Here is a 17,324-nt window from a genome sequence, read left to right as displayed (position 1 = left end):
GGCTTCAGGTCTTTTCTCTGATTGGTTGAGTTTCCATTTGCACCATGAGAGATTTTTATTCTGAAATAAGCAAAAAAAGCAAATATTCAATGTTTATTTCCCGGAGAAATGACCAAAAGGATCCAGATTCTGTATCAGCGCCCCCTGTGGTGACTGTGGAGCGTCTTGACAGTAAACCCTGGTAATTAATCCTGTTCAGACCCAGTGTTTTGGTTAAAGGAGGAAGTTATGCAATCATCCCGGCGTTAGCCCGCTCACACTTTCTAACTGAATCCAGCAGATTACCTCTGAGCTGTTAACGAGGAGGAGGGGAATACCAGAAACAGGCCGGCACGCACGCTGAGATCCGTGTGTGTGGTAAACACAGGAAAACACTCAGACCTTAGATCAGATGGGACGCTCGGATCAGGACGCTCGGAGCAGGACGCTCGGAGCAGGACGCTCGGAGCAGGACGCTCAGATCAGGACGCTCTGACACAGGGCGCTCAGACACAGGGCGCTCTGACACAGGGCGCTCTGACACAGGGCGCTCTGACACAGGGCGCTCTGACACAGGGCGCACGGCGAAATGAAAGAGAAAGGTCAGATTATTTTATGGCTGACATTTCTCTCTCTGCATCATTGATTGAGTGGATCAGAAGTCATTAAATGTCATCTCTAATGAAGTCTGCGGTGCACTGATGTAGCAGAAGCTAATCTTCAGGGAGGATGTTGGTTTTTATCGTTAGGGACACAGAGGTCAGGTTGTGAAGATTTTGAACTTCCCTGATATCAGATCAAACTGGACCTTCACATGTGGACTCTCTGAGTCCAGAGTCCTGTACGGTGATGACTCTCAGCGCGTCTGAAGCATCAGTCTGTTTCAGCTTCCTGTTCAGCTCCTCCTCTCATCGTCCCATCCTTCACACTCTGTCATGAATAATCTGCTTTTACAGATGTGACTCTACATCTTCTGGGGGTTAATTACACGTTAGCCTTTTGTCATTTACGCTGGGATGCCCTTCCCACGCTGACTGAAGCTGGTGCTGCTGAGCGTAATCTGCTGCTGGAGAGTCTTCAATGATCTAACAGAAGACGAATGTTTGATATTTGATCCTGATACTCACAAACACCAGAAACTGCATCTTCCTCCACTCAGCACCTTTAAAAACAGGAGCACAGAAAGTTTTCACTCATCTTTAACTATGGAGGCCCGGTCAGGCGCCCCTGACTGCAAAGCATAAGGATCCAGGTTTCCCTGTATCGTCATTTTCAGCTGACCATGGGATTTTTCTGTTGGTTAATGCCAGGGGTCTGCATCCTCAACTATGATAGAGGATCAGCCTCAGCTCACCTGGATTAAAGTCATTTAGGGGCCACAAAATCTACTTTATCTTCACAATAAAGACTAGGTGCATAAATTCTATACATAGTAAAAATCCAGTAGTAATTTTAAAATAAAACATTTTTTTAGATTTTTGAACCGAGCCTTTGATCTTTTTTTTTTTTTTTTTTTTTAATATAAAAAAAATTGAAGATACTTAAAAATGTTAGAAATATTTTTTTTGCAAATATGAAAAGTAAAAAAAAAAAAAGAAAACAATTTTTGAAAAATTGCAAAAAAATTCCAAGGGTTTGAAAATTTTAAAAAATTGCAAAAAAAAAAAAAAAAAAAAAAAGGTTTGCAGATATTTTCAAATTTAAAAAAAATTAGCAAAAAATAAAGGAATAGAATAAATTAGCAAAAAAAGTGAAATTTAAAAAAGTTGCAAAACAAAAAATTAAAAAGTTGCATTTAAAAACAAATGCAAGTGGAAATATTTAGGAGTTTTTGAAATTTACAAAAAAAGTTTTTAAAAAAATTGCAAAAAAATTCCAAAGGTTTTAAAATAAAAAGAGCAAAAATTAAATAAAAAAAAACTTATAAAAAATGTAAAAAAAAAAAAACAACTGAAATTAAACAAAAAATAAAAATTGAAATAATACTTGAATTTGATTACACATTTCAGTAATGTTATTTAAGTCTGTTTTTGTTGTTTGCTTATATCTTCCCACATATCAATCATGTATATTAATCCAGCACGTTGTCAGTTAAATGAATCCATCCACACAGAATTAAAATCAGTATTTTCTTCCAGATGAGTCTTTTTGTAGATGTAGTTATCTTCCCAGGGCTGTAAAACTTGAGGTTAGCCACAGGTGCATGGAAAGTTGGTGGGCTGTTGATGTTGTAGGAGGTGAAGTAGAGCGGTGGCAGGCTTTATTGACAGATGGGATGAAGATTTAGTTCAACTAAATGTTAACACAGGATTTTATTTAGTGTCAGTGTCTTTAACCATCAATACCCTCTGTGAGAAAAATAAAAACTCTTTATTTCATGAATATTTCTGAAGAAGCTCTACCATAAACAGAGAGATTTTGGCTCGTCATGGATCGACTCGGTGGATTTGCAGCAGATGATGTTGCGGTTCATATGCTTTATGTTTCGGTGAGACAGGAATCAAACTACAGACTGAGCCAGCAGCTCTCTCTGTTTGCTGCTCCCAGACAAACTCTGAGATCCTCTGTGTGGCTGTTTGTAAGCCAACATCTTGAGTGGTCTGATACTTGTCAGCATCCTGCAGACAATATGAGTGTTGGCTGTTTTTTATTGGATAAACAAAGATGAGTCAGAGTTTATTTATTCTCTGGATATCTCTCTGCGCTGACTGATGACAGGCACGAGGTCCTAAAAAAGGAGCCATGAGCAGACTGCATTATTCATGCTGGAGTCCCTGCTCCGCACTCACCCAGGAGCTCCTACCTCAGTGTGCTGTGAAAATGGCGTGCTGCGATGACGGCGTGCTGCGTGCCACGCTGCAGACGGTTGTGTAATAATCAGAGGAAGTCGCTGTCGTCTGCAGCTGCCACCCTGCCCAGAGGAGGGGAAGGTGCCAGCGCAGAGGTCCATCAGCCAACTGCTGAGGTCTCTGAGCGCTTTCCTGGAAGGAGGAGCCACTGGGCCAGACCGGATCAGCCTGAGCCGCACTCAGCTGTCCTGTTCCTGGAAGTTACGTCACGCCTGGATCAACCATCCAGCTGTTGGTCACTTCTGAAGACTTGAACACCTCAGGATGAGTCTGTTTAAACCTTTCTGGAGGTAAAGTTGATGCTAACATCCAAACTGAGCGACTCCAACCTGACGTAGCGTCAGAGGTCCCTGTGACCCGGGAACAGACGCTCTCATCGCTGACAGCTCGTCACGATGACTGACGTGTGCTGGAAAAGTAACTCTGCCGCTCTGACTCAGAGGATATTTTGATGTGTGCTGCTCTGAAAAAGGGGAAATGTGTGATTTCAATCATTCTCCTTAGGAACAGAGCGACGAACACGTCTCTGTGTGTCGCTGCTGGACTCACTGACAGCTCATCTACAGGTGACGAAGAGGAAACTGAGTTTGTCTTTTTATCCGTGGCCCTTCCCTCCAGTGTGTACGGTGATCTGGATCGAAGTGATCTGGATCGAAGTGATCTGGAACAGAAGTTTCTAACAGGGGTCTGTGGCTCATACCAGTTCCTAAATATCCTGTTAGTATCCACGTTAATGTCTGTGAACACTGGAGAAATGGAGGCTGAACATGTTCTGCTTCAGTGAGAAATGCTTCTGTTTAAAGTCAAAGTGCCCAGCTGAATAACTTCTCCAGTCTGTTATCATGACGCTAACACACAGTGTTGACTTTGGTACCAGTCTGCAGGGTTTGTCTGTAACTGACAGTAGAAGGCCGCTCACCATACCTTACAATCACATGACGATATAAATCTATAAACCTGTGTATCGTTCACGACTGGGCTCCTTCAGGATATGAAAGGGTTAATGGCTGCATGTGTTGTTAACAACCCTCCAGATGTTTCTCTGTCTTTATTTGGGTCGTTCATGGATCGTTGGCCCCATGGAGCCACCTTTGGAGTGAGGCGTAGAAACACGGTCTGTAAAGCAGGCGCCTCACAGCGTTCTAGTTTATTTAGTTTTGATTTTTTTTGAACAAGGCTTAGTTTGAGTTTAGTTTAAGTTTAGTTTTAGTTTAGTTTGAGTTTTTTCATCCCTTATTAACCAGGTGCAGGATTCAAAAAGGTCAGAGAAAATATTTTGTAATCCAACATAGAGCTCACTGCTGTTGGCTGCTGCCTTCAACACAAGAAAATAATACAAACTTAATATAAACATAAATTATATAGAAATAATGTTAACATAAATTACATAAAAATATAAACATAAATTATATAAACAATATATATAATATATAATAATACAGACTCAGATGAAATTAAACTCTTACAGATGCTCTGATTCGTTGCTCCTCTACGTTTGGTCTCAGCACAGAGCACAGCCAGTCAGTGCAGGAAACAAGCACGTCCCAGTACGTCGCTGTGATGGTGCCGTACGACGCTGACAACTGCCGAAAACTGTCGTAAAATTGGTTGGGAGAATGTATCGGATTGAAATTTATTTAAACTATTTATATTGTCAGAAACGATAACGAAGTTTAGTCGACATTTAGTCTTTAATTTTGGTTAGTTTCAGTTAGTTTTATAAAAACAAGATACAGTTTTAGTTTACTTATCGTTTTTGTTTTCTTTACTAGGTTTTATTAGTTTGAGTTAACTGCAATGTGTTTTACGTTTCAGTTTTAGTTTTTAGTTTCGTTTTAGTTAACTATCACAACCTTGTACACGCCATGATGTCAAACCTTCAGAAACGTCTTGAGCAGAAAGTTTGATCGCACAGATTAGTCGGCCTTTAAGAGCTGTGAACATACACTAAGTGTAAAAAATTGCTGATACTCTTAATCTGTTACAATTAGTGCTGTCAGGCAATTAAAAAAATAATCTAATTAATTACAGGATTTGTAATTAATTAATCTAATTAATCGCATTTTAATCTCATATCTGCTTAAGTTCCCAAAATAAAGAATCTGAATTCCAGGACATTAAAATTACATTAAAAGACAATAAAAACATTTGAAAATAAGGTGGGAATATATACAACACATGTTTAGGTACCCTGAGGCATAAGGAACACATGAAAAAAGTTTTATGGTTCTATCTTTACAAAATCTACACAGTCCTGCCCCTAAGATAAGCTGATTTGATTTTTAGGACGGTTTTTGCTTCTGTCACATTTTTACTTGATGTGGACTCAATTTTCACTGCTATATGAACTTCTATACTTCTATGAGGTCAGGAGAACCAGGGCTAAAGGCTAAAAACTGTGAGGAACTATGTACAAAACACTTAATTCAAGTCTTGGATCAAAGAAAAGTGAAGTTTTCTCAGTTTAACATGCTCTGAACACACAAACTGTTGCTGATTGGTGCAGAGCAGCCCCAAGCTGAAACATAACACCAGGAAGATGGAAGCAAATTTTCAAAGAATTCTTTAGATTTAAATACAAGACAAATATCGATCATTCAGGGCTTGTTTGATGCAGTAAAGAGTGTAGAATTATCTGTTTTTTACAGAATTGAGCAAACGGTTGATTTTCTGCAGATTTTCAAAAAGGAGGAGTGAATAAACGAGATGTGGACGGCAGTCACAAATCACTTTTGTTTCCCCCCCGGTTTAAAGCATGTTGCTGACGTCACGTGTGATACATTCAGGGACCGTCGGAAATTTGAAAATCTGACGAAAACACCACTTTTTCCATGTAGGACACACTATTTGTAAATTTTAAAAATAAGTGCGTCTTTGAACGCCTAATTAACGTGTTAAAACGACAGCCCTAGTCACAATATTTCACAAGCTTTGAGAAACTGTGATTTATTTTTTGAACTTTTACAAGGAAATGTTTTTATAGTTTTTATGAGTATTATTTCCATTTCCGTTATTGTCCCGCACAAACACACTCCCTGTCCCACATGTGTCTTATAAGCACCTGGTCCCCCTAGTTTGAGGCCTCCTCCATCAGCTCTTCTCCTCCCTCGTGTTATGAAGTTTCTCCTCTCTTCAGCTCACGTCACTCAACAAATATCATCATCATCATCATCAAACGGACAAACTCACATTAAGGAAGAGGAAACTGTGAATTTTGATAAATGCAACCATTTTATTGTAAAATTCCACAGCTATGTGCAATTCCCTTATGAAAAGGATTTTTTCAGTACATGTAGAATATATTATGCAGACCCTAACAGAATGGATCAGTGCCCCTTTTATACAATACTCAAATATACATGGATGGCAAACAGCTAACATACTGAATGAGTGAGGATCAGGTTTCTTTTGTTCGGCCTTTTGACTCAGCTCTCCTACTTTATTATTCTGTTTTTCTGAAGTTTGACAAAATACGTAAGGATAGAAAATATCTACATGTGCTGTTCACTCTAAGTCTCATCGTGTGTCCCAAAGAAAGAAGTGATCACTGCGTCAGAAAGAAAGTAAGGAGGGAGGAAAGTCCAAGATAAAGACTGAGAGTCGATGAATGAAGCTTCGAACTGATCCACTTCCTCGGTTTGACTGAAAACATAATCAACATGCACACTACTGGACGGTATCTCCCACAATCCTTTGCATTTACAGTAGAGTGCAACAAAAAGTCAAACTCTGAACAAGCTTGATGAAAAATACCTCCAAGTTTTTTTTTTTTTTTTGCACCAATGTTCAAACACAAAAAAAGATAAAAAAGAAAAACACACACATGCTGTTTGCAAAATGGCGGTCTGTAAACAAAGTCAGTCTGGATCAGAAAGGTCTCCTAGTTTACCCTGATACTGAGTTTAGTCTGCGTTAGTCTGGCCTACATGTGACGAGTTCTTCCTCAGGTTTTGGTTCGACATCGATAAAAAAAACACAGAAAAATCCAGAAATGAAGGAGAGAACGTCGGCTCACACTCCTCCCCGCGTAGCGTCGGCGTGGTCGTCCTCCTCTGATGTTCTTGTTGCATGTGTGTCAGTTTGGCACTTTGAAGGATGTCACCACGCTTTGCACACGTCTGTAAGCTACTGAACACTGATGACGACCAGTCTACGCCGCTAATCACACACACACACACACACACACACACACACACACACACACACACACACACGTCCCTAAAGCTGAGCGTATGAGCACACTGACGACGAGGTCTGGACTACGGAGCAGCTCCAACACAACAGGACCAGCGTTAAACACAGGAAGGAGGAAGAGTCCGGGGACATGAGGTGTGAATGCATACGTCTGGATCATCACGGCGCTCTGCGTGATCGCCGACATCCAGCGTGACGTTAACGTGTGGCAGTGGAGGAAAAGAAAGTCACTCAGACGAGCAAATCTTCTGGCGGCTCGGGAACCAGTTTCTGTTTTTTTTCCCCTCCCTGAAAACCTCGACTCAGAAGCTGCTCGACAGAAAACGCCGCGACGCAGGAAGTGAACAGAGATAACAGAGTGACAGGCCTGTGTGAGAGTAGTGTACACATCGATCACAACATAGAAAACACAAGATAAATAGGCTCAAGCTCCATCGACACACCAACAGAAAGGTAGCATTGATATAAGTGACAGCATTCTGTGTTTCTTTTTTTTTTTTTCAGGGCTATATGAACATAAAATACATTTTTCTCTTCATAAAATAAATAAATAAATACCATTCATGAATAAATTAATAAATACCCCGTCACCCCCAGAGTATTGGATAAGGTCAGTCCAGCATAATACAAAGACCAGATACTGTAGGATGATTCACGCCAACGATGCTGAAGATACAAAATACAGACCCTCAGATAAAAGCCCAGGGGCGCGGCGAGCGTCGTCTTCCTCCGATCGTCTATGTACACAAACGTTAACGTGTTTACATCTGTTCCCTCTGAGTGACGCATGGCCTCCGTTTGTCGCTCACCGCCATCTTTCAGAGTCCGTCTGTGAGGGGCTCACGCCGCCCCCTCGTCCTGCAGCAGCGGCACTCAGAGTTCGTTTGGATGGGAGGAAATGAAACGAGTAAAGAAGAGGGGAACAGCCAATAAGAGGGCAGGTTTGATACTTTAATGATCCAGAGACGCGTGAGGCGAGATCATGTGATGCAGGAGTTAATAATGCTGCATCGTTTGTTCCCAGAGCTCCTCACTGACCGACCATGAAGTCACCGTACCACCTTAACTTCATCATTACTATCAGTGAGTTTCATTTCCCTTCAGCTGTTTTGCAGTCTTGGTGGTTTTTGATGCCCCCTTTCGACCGATCCAGTCCTAGAGCTGGTTTGGAGCCTGATCAGGCATCAGGTCTTTGTGTTTAGACCCCCAAGAACTAGACCAGAAAACGCGGGGTGGGTCAGTCTTTTAAAATCAGTGGTGAAGTGTTTCCTGCTTCTGATAAGGAAGCTTGGCGAGAAAAATGGGACGTGGCCGTAGACTGAAGAGTAAATAGTCAACTTCAGGGGGAGTGTTAATTAAATAAAAGAGATAAATGTGTTAATTTGTCTGTGATTTGCTATTTAGTGAAGCAACGATTTCGTGAACCGTGCCCACGAAGCTCATGATGAACAAACTGAACTAGCTCAGTGGAAAAGTGGAGTAAGACTTTTATGTAAAACCAAAGAGGCTGACCAAGGCCTTGTCCACATGTAGCCTGGTATTTTCAAAGTCAAACATCCCCGTCATAAATTTTTAAAAACACTTTTTGGCCGAAGTTTTCAGAAAACTTTGAGTTTGGTGATGAAAAACTGCAGTTTCATGTGGATGACGGGGACTGCCGGTAGGCCCCGGCAACACCTAACTCGTGTTTTGCCCACCTGTAACTCGTGTTTTTCCTGCCTACAACTCGTGTTTTTCCTGCTTGTAACTCGTGTTTTTCCTGCCTGTAACTCGTGTTTTTTCTGCCTGTAACTCGTGTTTTTTCTGCCTGTAACTCGTGTTTTTTCTGCCTGTAACTCGTGTTTTTTCTGCCTGTAACTCGTGTTTTTCCTGCCTGTAACTCGTGTTTTTTCTGCCTGTAACTCGTGTTTTTCCTGCCTGTAACTCGTGTTTTTCGCACCTGTAACTCGTGTTTTTCTCACCTGTGACTCGTGTTGTTCCTGCCTGTGACTCGTGTTTTTCTACCTGTAACTCCTGTTTTTCCAGCCTGTAACTCGTGTTTTTCTCACCTGTAACTCGTGCTTTTCCAGCCTGTAACTCGTGTTTTTCCAGCCTGTAACTCGTGTTTTTCCAGCCTGTAACTCGTGTTTTTCTCACTTGTAACTCGTGCTTTTCCAGCCTGTAACTCGTGTTTTTCCAGCCTGTAACTCGTGTTTTTCTCACCTGTAACTCGTGTTTTTCTCACCTGTAACTCGTGTTTTTCTCACCTGTGACTCGAGTTTTTCTCACCTGTAACTCGTACCAGGTCAATGTACTCAGAGTTACAACTTGTGGCGTCACATCTCAGCCTAAACAACATGGTATAGCGAGGTTTTTGCTCCAACGTTATCCATCTGCTAATGCTAACACATAATTGGCAGCTATTCTGGTGTTAGCTAGTTTTCATTTGTCAAATAATAAAAGATATGTTTCAGTAAAACAACAAATACTGTAAAATATAAAGTCTAAGCTTCTGTTACCTTTTGCCTGTTTCCCATCTTCTGTTTCACTCAAATGAGCAAGTTACAGGCTGCTTTAGTGATCGATAGGGTTAATAATTACGCTCATAGTGTCGGCCATGTTGGTTTGTTTACATCCCAGAATTCTTTGCCTGTGACGCAGCATAAATGTGTTAAAGAAAGTGGTTTCTTAGATACTCGGCTGCGTGTGGACATGGTGTGAGAGGATGGTCATGAAATAAACCTGAATATCCACCTCCCAGCTAACAGCTAACAGCTAGCAGCTAACAGCTAAAGTGACTGACTGAAGGCTCTGACGTTGTGACTCGATCATCAGTCAGTGATGAGGATCAGGGATCAGTGACACATCCTGAATGAGTTCGCGCTCTGAATCATGGCTGAAGTCGATGGGAACGTGAAGCGCCCTCACTGTGGCGTTCCTGTAACAACCCGTGAGTTTCTGCGCCGCCTGTGGATCGATGCCCTCGCTGTCTGACGCTCTCAGAGCTTCTTCAGAGAAACAAACGTTATCGTTCAGATAAAGCTTCTAACTAAATTTCTATAGATTCATATTTTCTCTTCCTTTGTTTCCCAATAAACAGAGTGACAGTGGGTGAGAGCTGCTCTAACGCACAGACTGCCAAATCCCCTCCAGTCGTCTTATTGACATCTCCATTAAAGAGTAGATTAGTTTGAATTCCTGTACTCGAGGCAGAGTGCAGCTGCAGTTATCGCTCTGCCGGGAAAAAGGAAACAAACCTTTTTTGTTTTCTTTTGTTCGGTGCAGCCTCCTTGGTAAAAGTGTGCATAACAAAAACACCCCAGCAGTTTGTCATGATGTAAATGTGCTGTTAACAGCGGTGGAGGAGGGTGGCAGAGGTCAGAGCGGGCTATACAGCGAGCTGTGAGGGATCGAACACGGCGTCTGGGCTGTTTCTCTGCTGGAAGATGAGTCCTCAACTCAAAACCATGAACTGGGCACTTTTTTTCACACTTTTTAAAAAGTTTTCCTAGAAAAACAAAACAAAAACAAATGTAGAATGAAATCCTGAATGAAAACCAACAGTGCTCTTTTTTGAAGTTTCCATAGCCAACAATAGAAGACCGTAAAACGTGTTGATTTTTGGCCTGAAAGGTGCATGCAATAAATGTAAACCACTATGTGATAGTAAAATATATACAGTGTCTGTACAGCGGAGCATTGTTCATAAACAGCATCATCTCTCCGACTTTCTCTGACCACACGTAGAAAATGTTTCATTGTGCCACACGTCGAGTAAATCAAAAGAAAGAGCATCACCCACAGGAACCAGCTGGAACGTCTGTCGGACTAAGCTTTGTTAAAGTGCTTCAGATCGAGGGCCTGATCTACTGAAGGTCTGCGCCTGTCAAAACACGGGCTAGCTTGATAGCGTGTTCTAACGGGGTGCACCGAGGATTGGGACTGTCACCTGAACACCAAAATCCTGGGAGGAGGAGATGTGAATGTGATTTATCAGAGCTGAAACTGTTAACGGTCGCTGTATTAAGCGCGTTACAAACTGGCACAGCGTTACAAACTGGCACAGCGCTATAAACTGGCACAGTATTACAAACTGGCACAGCGTTACAAACTGGCACAGCGCTATAAACTGGCACAGTATTACAAACTGGCACAGTATTACAAACTGGCACAGCGTTACAAACTGGCACAGCGCTATAAACTGGCACAGCGTTACAAACTGGCACAGCGTTACAAACTGGCACAGTGTTACAAACTGGCACAGTGTTACAAACTGGCACAGTGTAACAAATGGCTGAGGTCATCGTGGCGTTTGAGCAACCACAGACGAGGGAGCTGGTATCGACATGTTTGAACTCTCAGAAATAAAACCACTGCAAACATATAGCCCACCCAGTGGTGTAGTTTTTCCTGGTTGATGCTGCTGGATAAGCTAAGGCTGATCAGAAACAAAAAGGAGCTAGCTTGATAGCGTGTACTAACCAGGTGCACTGAGGTTTGTGTCTGTTATCAGAACGCCAAAATTCTGGGAGGAGGAGATGTAAATGTGGTTTATCAGACCTAAAACCGTTGTTAGCGTCTGTATTTAGCGCGTTACAAACTGGCACAGCGTTACAAACTGGCACAGTGTTACAAACTGGCACAGCGTTACAAACTGGCACAGCGTCACAAACAGCTGAGGTCATTGTGGCGCTGGAGCAACCACAGACGAGGGAGCTGGTATCGACATGTTTGGACTGTTAGAAATAAAACCAGTGCAGACATAACGTCTACACAGCGGTGCTGTTTTTCTCCGTGAATGACCCGAAATATTTTGGCACTTCCTGAACAGCAGCTCCCAGAGGATCATGGGTAATCATTTAAAGGAAATAATAATAGAGCTGTTGACTGTCTCTGATTTTCCTTTCCTCAAATCAAACTCTTGAACTGGGTTTTGTGGTTTCTGGTTGCTCAGTTCTCCACCTGAGCGTAATGAACCTTTATCTCCTCCCTCCTCATTGGTTGATGGCTCAGGTGAAGGACCACTGCCACTGAATGACCTGTGATCTGTGATCTGTGACCCATATGTCTGATTGCTCCTCTTCCTTGCCCTTCAATTTTTTCTTTACGGTCGCTCTGCTCTCCAAACTCTCTGTGATGTTAGCCGTTAGCATGCGCTAAACCCTCATTAAACAGCATGTGAAGCTTTTTTAGTCGTAATTTAACGCTCATTTTTTTTTGGATGTCAGTAGATCAGGCCCTCAGTGTTTCAGTCTGCAGAGAAAGAAGTCAAAGGACAAACCGTGGTTGTTTTTCTGGGCAGCGTGTTCGCTGTGATCTGCATTGCTTTGTAGTTTGAGCGTTTCCCGTGGAAGAGTGTGTTTTATTGGTCGAACCGTAAAGAAAAGAGTAAAAACCTCTTAGAGAAAAGTCCCAAAAGAAAAGCTGAAAACAAAAACTCTCACACAACCAAAGTTTCCACGACACGTCTACAGACCCTCTCAGACCAGGTTTATGTGTTGCTACAACATTTGCGGTGTCTGTCATGGTTTGGAGAAACTGAGACTCAAAGCCAAGAGTTACAGGAAATGCCTTAAACTAAACGGTGGAGTGTTGGAGTGCGTCCCCTCGTGGGCGTGTCCCTCGCTGGCACAGAGCGTGATGTGGGATGTGATGGAGTGTGTGACGGGGCCGGCGCTCGCCCCGGCCTAGAGATAGAGATAGGAGACCCAGTAGACCAGGTTGAAGAGACCAAACGCCGTGGGGAAGAAGATGCGTGCGTACGAGTCTATCTTGGCGACGCGGATGTGCAACCTCCCGTGCCGCCAGGCCCCCGAGCGGCAGTCTTCGAAGCAGCAGAAGAAGCTGGTGCAGTCCTTCCCGTCCAGGCAGTCGTAGCCGTACTCCTCGTCCCGCTCCTGCATGTGCGTGGCGTTGTTCATCTGGATGGCCGTGGCCGAGCGGGGGCGGATGTCTACCGTGGGTGTCTGCTTTTGACAGGACAGAACGCCACAGTTAGCGGGCGGAGCCTTGGAGCGCCATCACAAAGACCTGACTGACATAACGAGGGAGCTAATTTACGCTGCGGGCGACTCACACTTCGTTCTCTGTCATTAGTCAGCACATTTTAACCTGCACCTTCAGCTCGCCAACGCTTCTCTGCGCGCTGAGGAGAGACTCAGGCGCTGAAACCGCCACCTGTGGCTGTAATCAGCGAGGCTCAGAGCGGCGAGGGTCGTGTCTGTTACGGCGTGGGCTGGAGGAGAGCTGGGCAACGCCACTCTGCTTTTTGTTGATCTAGATTAGACTTCTGCTGTTGCACAACATTTCCACATGCTGTGAAAACACTGGCTGACATTAGTCGCAGCAGAAATGTTGTTGATGTTTGTGACTCAACAAACCAACACGGTTCAGGCCTGATTGTTACCTCCCTGAAACGCTCTCCTGGCGTGCTGTGACTGACGCCGCCTCATGAAGCCGGCTCAGGGAGGAGCGCTGGCAGATGTGCAGCTCATCGCTCCTCCAGCCCACTCGCTCTGTCACTAAACGGGTTAAAATAAATCTCCCTTTGCAAACTGTGCTCACCACTGGAGGGCACATGCCTTTCGTTTGTGTGAGGCTCCCTAAAAATAGGACGGTGACATCAGTGCGTCTGTGGCTCTGTCGCTCTTAAAGAGACAATTAGCATCAATCTGAGCCTTTCTCTGCAGCTTCTATCTCAGAAAACCTTTGCACCTTTGCACAAATTGGACCTGAGGCTGTTTGGCAGATTGAATGCTCCCCTCAAACCTCTGCTCCACCCCTGGGCTTTGGCAGCAGTGGTACGTTCCTTGACCTTGGTGATAAACTCAGCGTTTAAAGAAGACGCAGCGAGGCAGGCACGCTCTGCTTCAACCCCTAACCTCCTAAAAAGTGCCAGCAGCTGCTGCTTTACTCCTCTATGATCGAAAACACGGGGACGCCTGTCTTCACACGTCTGCACTGAAACAGCAGAAACGCTTTTCATGCTCCTGTTAGAATATTAAACACTCCCCAATATTAATCACAGCGCTTTAAATCTAATGAAGCAACATTTAATCCCTGCGTTTCTCTCTGTTTCTAAAATACGCATGCTTGCTGCAAAAAAAAAAAAAAAAAGAAATGAGGTCACTGCAGTTTTAGCTGGAGCATAACATTATCTGCTGTCAGCATGCATCCTCCGACAAGCTCTGAACACGGGGACCGCTCATTCCCCGGATCGACCACACAGACCTGCCGTCCCTTTGAAAACCACACATAACCACGGACAGAGCCACATGGGGAGGGGGCGGGGCTTCAGCATTTTTGTCCTCGTTGAGCGGACAGTATGTTGAGCTAATGAGGGGGTTAGCAGGTTATGACTCAGTTCTCAAAGGGGATTGGTTGCTCTGGAGGAAGCGCGGTGGAAGCTCAAGCACAGGGGCGTAGCTACAACTAGGCAAACACAGGCAGCTGCCTGGGGCCCCAAGATTCCCAGGGGCCCCCAAAGCATCTCTTAAAAACTGATTTATGAAGTTCTCTTCAACTGAAAGCATTTCTTTTTTCTAAATCTTACTTCACATGCTTCAAAATCCATCAAAGTCTTAATCTGTAATGATGGTTTTGGGTCCTCCCCCTCCCTTCTTATTCAATGGGCTATTCCATGTTACAACACATCTGAACATTTGATTCAGGAAGAAAGTGGGAAAAACACTTTTTACCATTTTTTTCTTATTTTCAACCAAGTGTGAAATAAAACCAATGTTGCTCTGAGATCTGAGATAAACATATCAGACTTTTAGGATTTTAAGGACTTTATCTAGCCCAGGAAACAGGATCATTTTCTCTAAATCAAACTTTTGGAGTTGCTGATAAACATTATTGTATAAATCTCTTTTTTGGAAACATAACTCACTGGACAGGGGGTCAAATAAAAATACATTCACTTTAAAATAATAGGACCAAAAAGTATGCTAACTGTAATTATCACCTCTTTCAGTAGATTTTTTTCCAGTTTGATGTTGTGCTTGATATTTACATATTTTTTCTTTACTAAATTATTTTTTCAATATTTACCTATTGTAATGTTTTTCACTTCATCCTTTCTTGTTTGTTCCTGTTACTCTGTAAATTCCCCACTGTGGGACAAATAAGCTTCAATGGACCATAAAAGATTTCAAATCCAGGACAAAGTGGACTAAATGATGGATTCACTTTTTTCTAAATCAAACTAAAGTACAGAACTTGAGGAAATGCATTTAGTTGTGTTAAGTTAGCATGAACAAGATTAGCACTGTCTCAGTGGACCCAGGGAAGGCCAGTCTAGCTCTGAGGAAGAGGAGTTACAAGGACATGGAGGGCCCCATTGACTGGGTTTGCCTTGGGCCCCCAAACCACTAAATACGCCCCTGCTCAAGCGTTAGGAGCGTCAGGAGCGTCCTGCGGCGCCGCCTGGCCGGGCCGGGCTGTGCTGAGCCCGTGTTAGCAGAAATCATAAGAGAAAAGACCACAAAGAAACGACACAGTGGCACTGAAACTTTAACCGGCTGAAAGTAGACAACCTCCATAGGAAGAGCCTGAGGACGGTCTGCAGCGTTAATGGAGGATCTGCTGCTGATCTGGCTTAAGCTAAATGTTTAAACACTGCAGGTGGATTTGAAGCAGCACATTTAGCCTCATGTGTTGGTTAAAAAGTGATCCCGACCCCTAAAAATGCCACTAACTTAAGAGCACGTATGACCTCTGTGTGAAAGCTGATTATCCTCCCTCGTCGTGTGTTTGGATGAATTTAGACCTCGGCTCGCTCCCGCCCACCCCGATGCTTTTTGGGTGTTTACAGATTAGCATGCGCTAATCTTCTGAATGGACCTCCAAGTGTAATTGGTCTTAACGCAGTGCAGGGGTTGTCTGTTTCAGTCTGTTAAGGCTCTGCTGACTCTGTAGGAAGCGTCAGGTGGAGAAGCCCAACAAACACACAGGTGGAGTCACTGGCAGGAGGAGGAGGAGGAGGAGGAGGAGGAGGAGGAGGAGGAGGGACAGAGGAGGAAGCTACTGCAGCGGCTGCTAGTTCACTGTGGCTACGACAACAACAAAGAGTGAGACAGGACAGAGGAAGCCAGGATGAGTCCACGCTGGGCTGGACTGATCTATTCCTCTGCACACGGCGTGCGTGGGATGCTCGTTACAAATCGAGTTTTTAAACTGCGTCTGTGCGTCTGGCTGCCTCCGCACTGTGCACTGCAGAGTCCCCTTTAACGCTACCTCTGACACCAGAGCTAACGAGGAAATGCAGGTAGAGAGAGAGGGAACAGGAAGAGGCGTGTCTGCTGGACGACAGACAGGAAGCAGTGAGGTGCTCGGGCTCTAAGAGCCAAAATGCATCAGACACATGCAGTCAGACACAGGCAGTATACCTTTGAGGAAAAGAGCCGCAGGAGCTTTTGTCCAGACAGGAAACAAAGAAAATGTGGAGTTGGAAGAGAGTCACAAAAAAAAAAAACAGAAGAAGACATGTAAACAGAAAAACGTCTGAACAGAAACGTTAACAGAGACAGGATCATGTGTGGAGTTACAGCCCGCGCTCTTCAGACGGACAGAGGAGGGCGCTGCAGAGAGACAGAGATGTTACAGAGACACACACAGGTGCATGGTGGGAAATATTCAGTCTGTATCTCACATGACGCCGGCGCCACCTTAGGAAAAACATCACAGAGCAAACATGTACAAAGCTACACAGATGGAGCACAGATCACCCAGAATGCTTCACTCCCTGTGGACAGGAGAAGGTTAGAGTTTCACCACAGAGGAAACATCAGTCTCACACAAACTCATCACATTTAGCAAACTGCTAACACTAACTCTGCATTTTATAAACTACACGTCCTCATTTAACCACGAGTCTCAGTCAGACGTGCTCAGGGTCATGGAGAAGATGCAGAGGAGCCAGAAAAAGCCTCTGTGATCTCAAACTGCCAATACTCTTCACTTCATTCATCAACGATTAAGTTAAACTGAAAGAAGAGCACCAATCATCCTCCACACTCCAGTTTGATACTCGAGTTAACTCAAGTGTAGAAAACTCTGAGATTTAAAGTTTAGAAACTTCAGAGCCTGACTCCAGTGAAACACTGAGGCTTCAGAGTGAGCTGTAAATTACCATCAAAGGGTTTAATATGAGCTTACATTTGTGCCATCAGAAACTGAATTTGAATTAAAAAAATGAATTTGAAAAAGAATGATGTAAAATAGAATTTAATGTTTTGAAAATTAATTTACTTTTTAAATTGAATTAATTTTAATTGAATTTAAATTTGTATTTTGCCTATGAAAATTCAACTCTTTTTATAC

At 43.4% G+C, this 17,324-nt stretch overlaps 1 protein-coding gene and 1 long non-coding RNA gene across 7 annotated transcripts in view; one reads left to right on the top strand and one right to left on the bottom strand.

The window, feature by feature from the left end:
- Positions 1–17,324, top strand: part of LOC141792076 (uncharacterized) — a 143,003-nt gene that overhangs the window by 76,617 nt on the left and 49,062 nt on the right. The window lies entirely within an intron of this gene.
- The window catches only part of gabrg2 (gamma-aminobutyric acid type A receptor subunit gamma2), a 91,964-nt gene continuing 80,680 nt past the window's right edge, over positions 6,041–17,324 (bottom strand). Inside the window, exons 9-11 of one of the 6 annotated variants that reach the window (XR_012598349.1) lie at positions 16,391–16,414; positions 9,027–12,970; positions 6,041–8,983 (exon numbers count right to left, since the gene is read on the bottom strand). Coding sequence is in view for 4 of the 6 variants with exons in the window: in XM_074672842.1 (XP_074528943.1) it covers positions 12,689–12,970; positions 16,391–16,414 (306 nt within the window). In the remaining 2 variants the exon portion in view is untranslated. Of the gene's footprint in view, positions 12,971–16,390; positions 16,415–17,324 lie in introns of all 6 variants that reach the window. The other 5 variants (XR_012598348.1, XM_074672842.1, XM_074672843.1 and 2 more) reach the window with 5 other exon arrangements.

The sequence above is a fragment of the Halichoeres trimaculatus genome, unplaced genomic scaffold (genome assembly GCF_033239565.1).
Source record: "Halichoeres trimaculatus isolate MK-OKI-2021-1 unplaced genomic scaffold, fHalTri1.1 fHalTri1_scaffold_6, whole genome shotgun sequence".
In the NCBI taxonomy this organism is placed as follows: Eukaryota; Metazoa; Chordata; class Actinopteri; order Labriformes; family Labridae; genus Halichoeres; species Halichoeres trimaculatus.
This window is presented reverse-complemented; position numbering and strand designations above follow the sequence as displayed.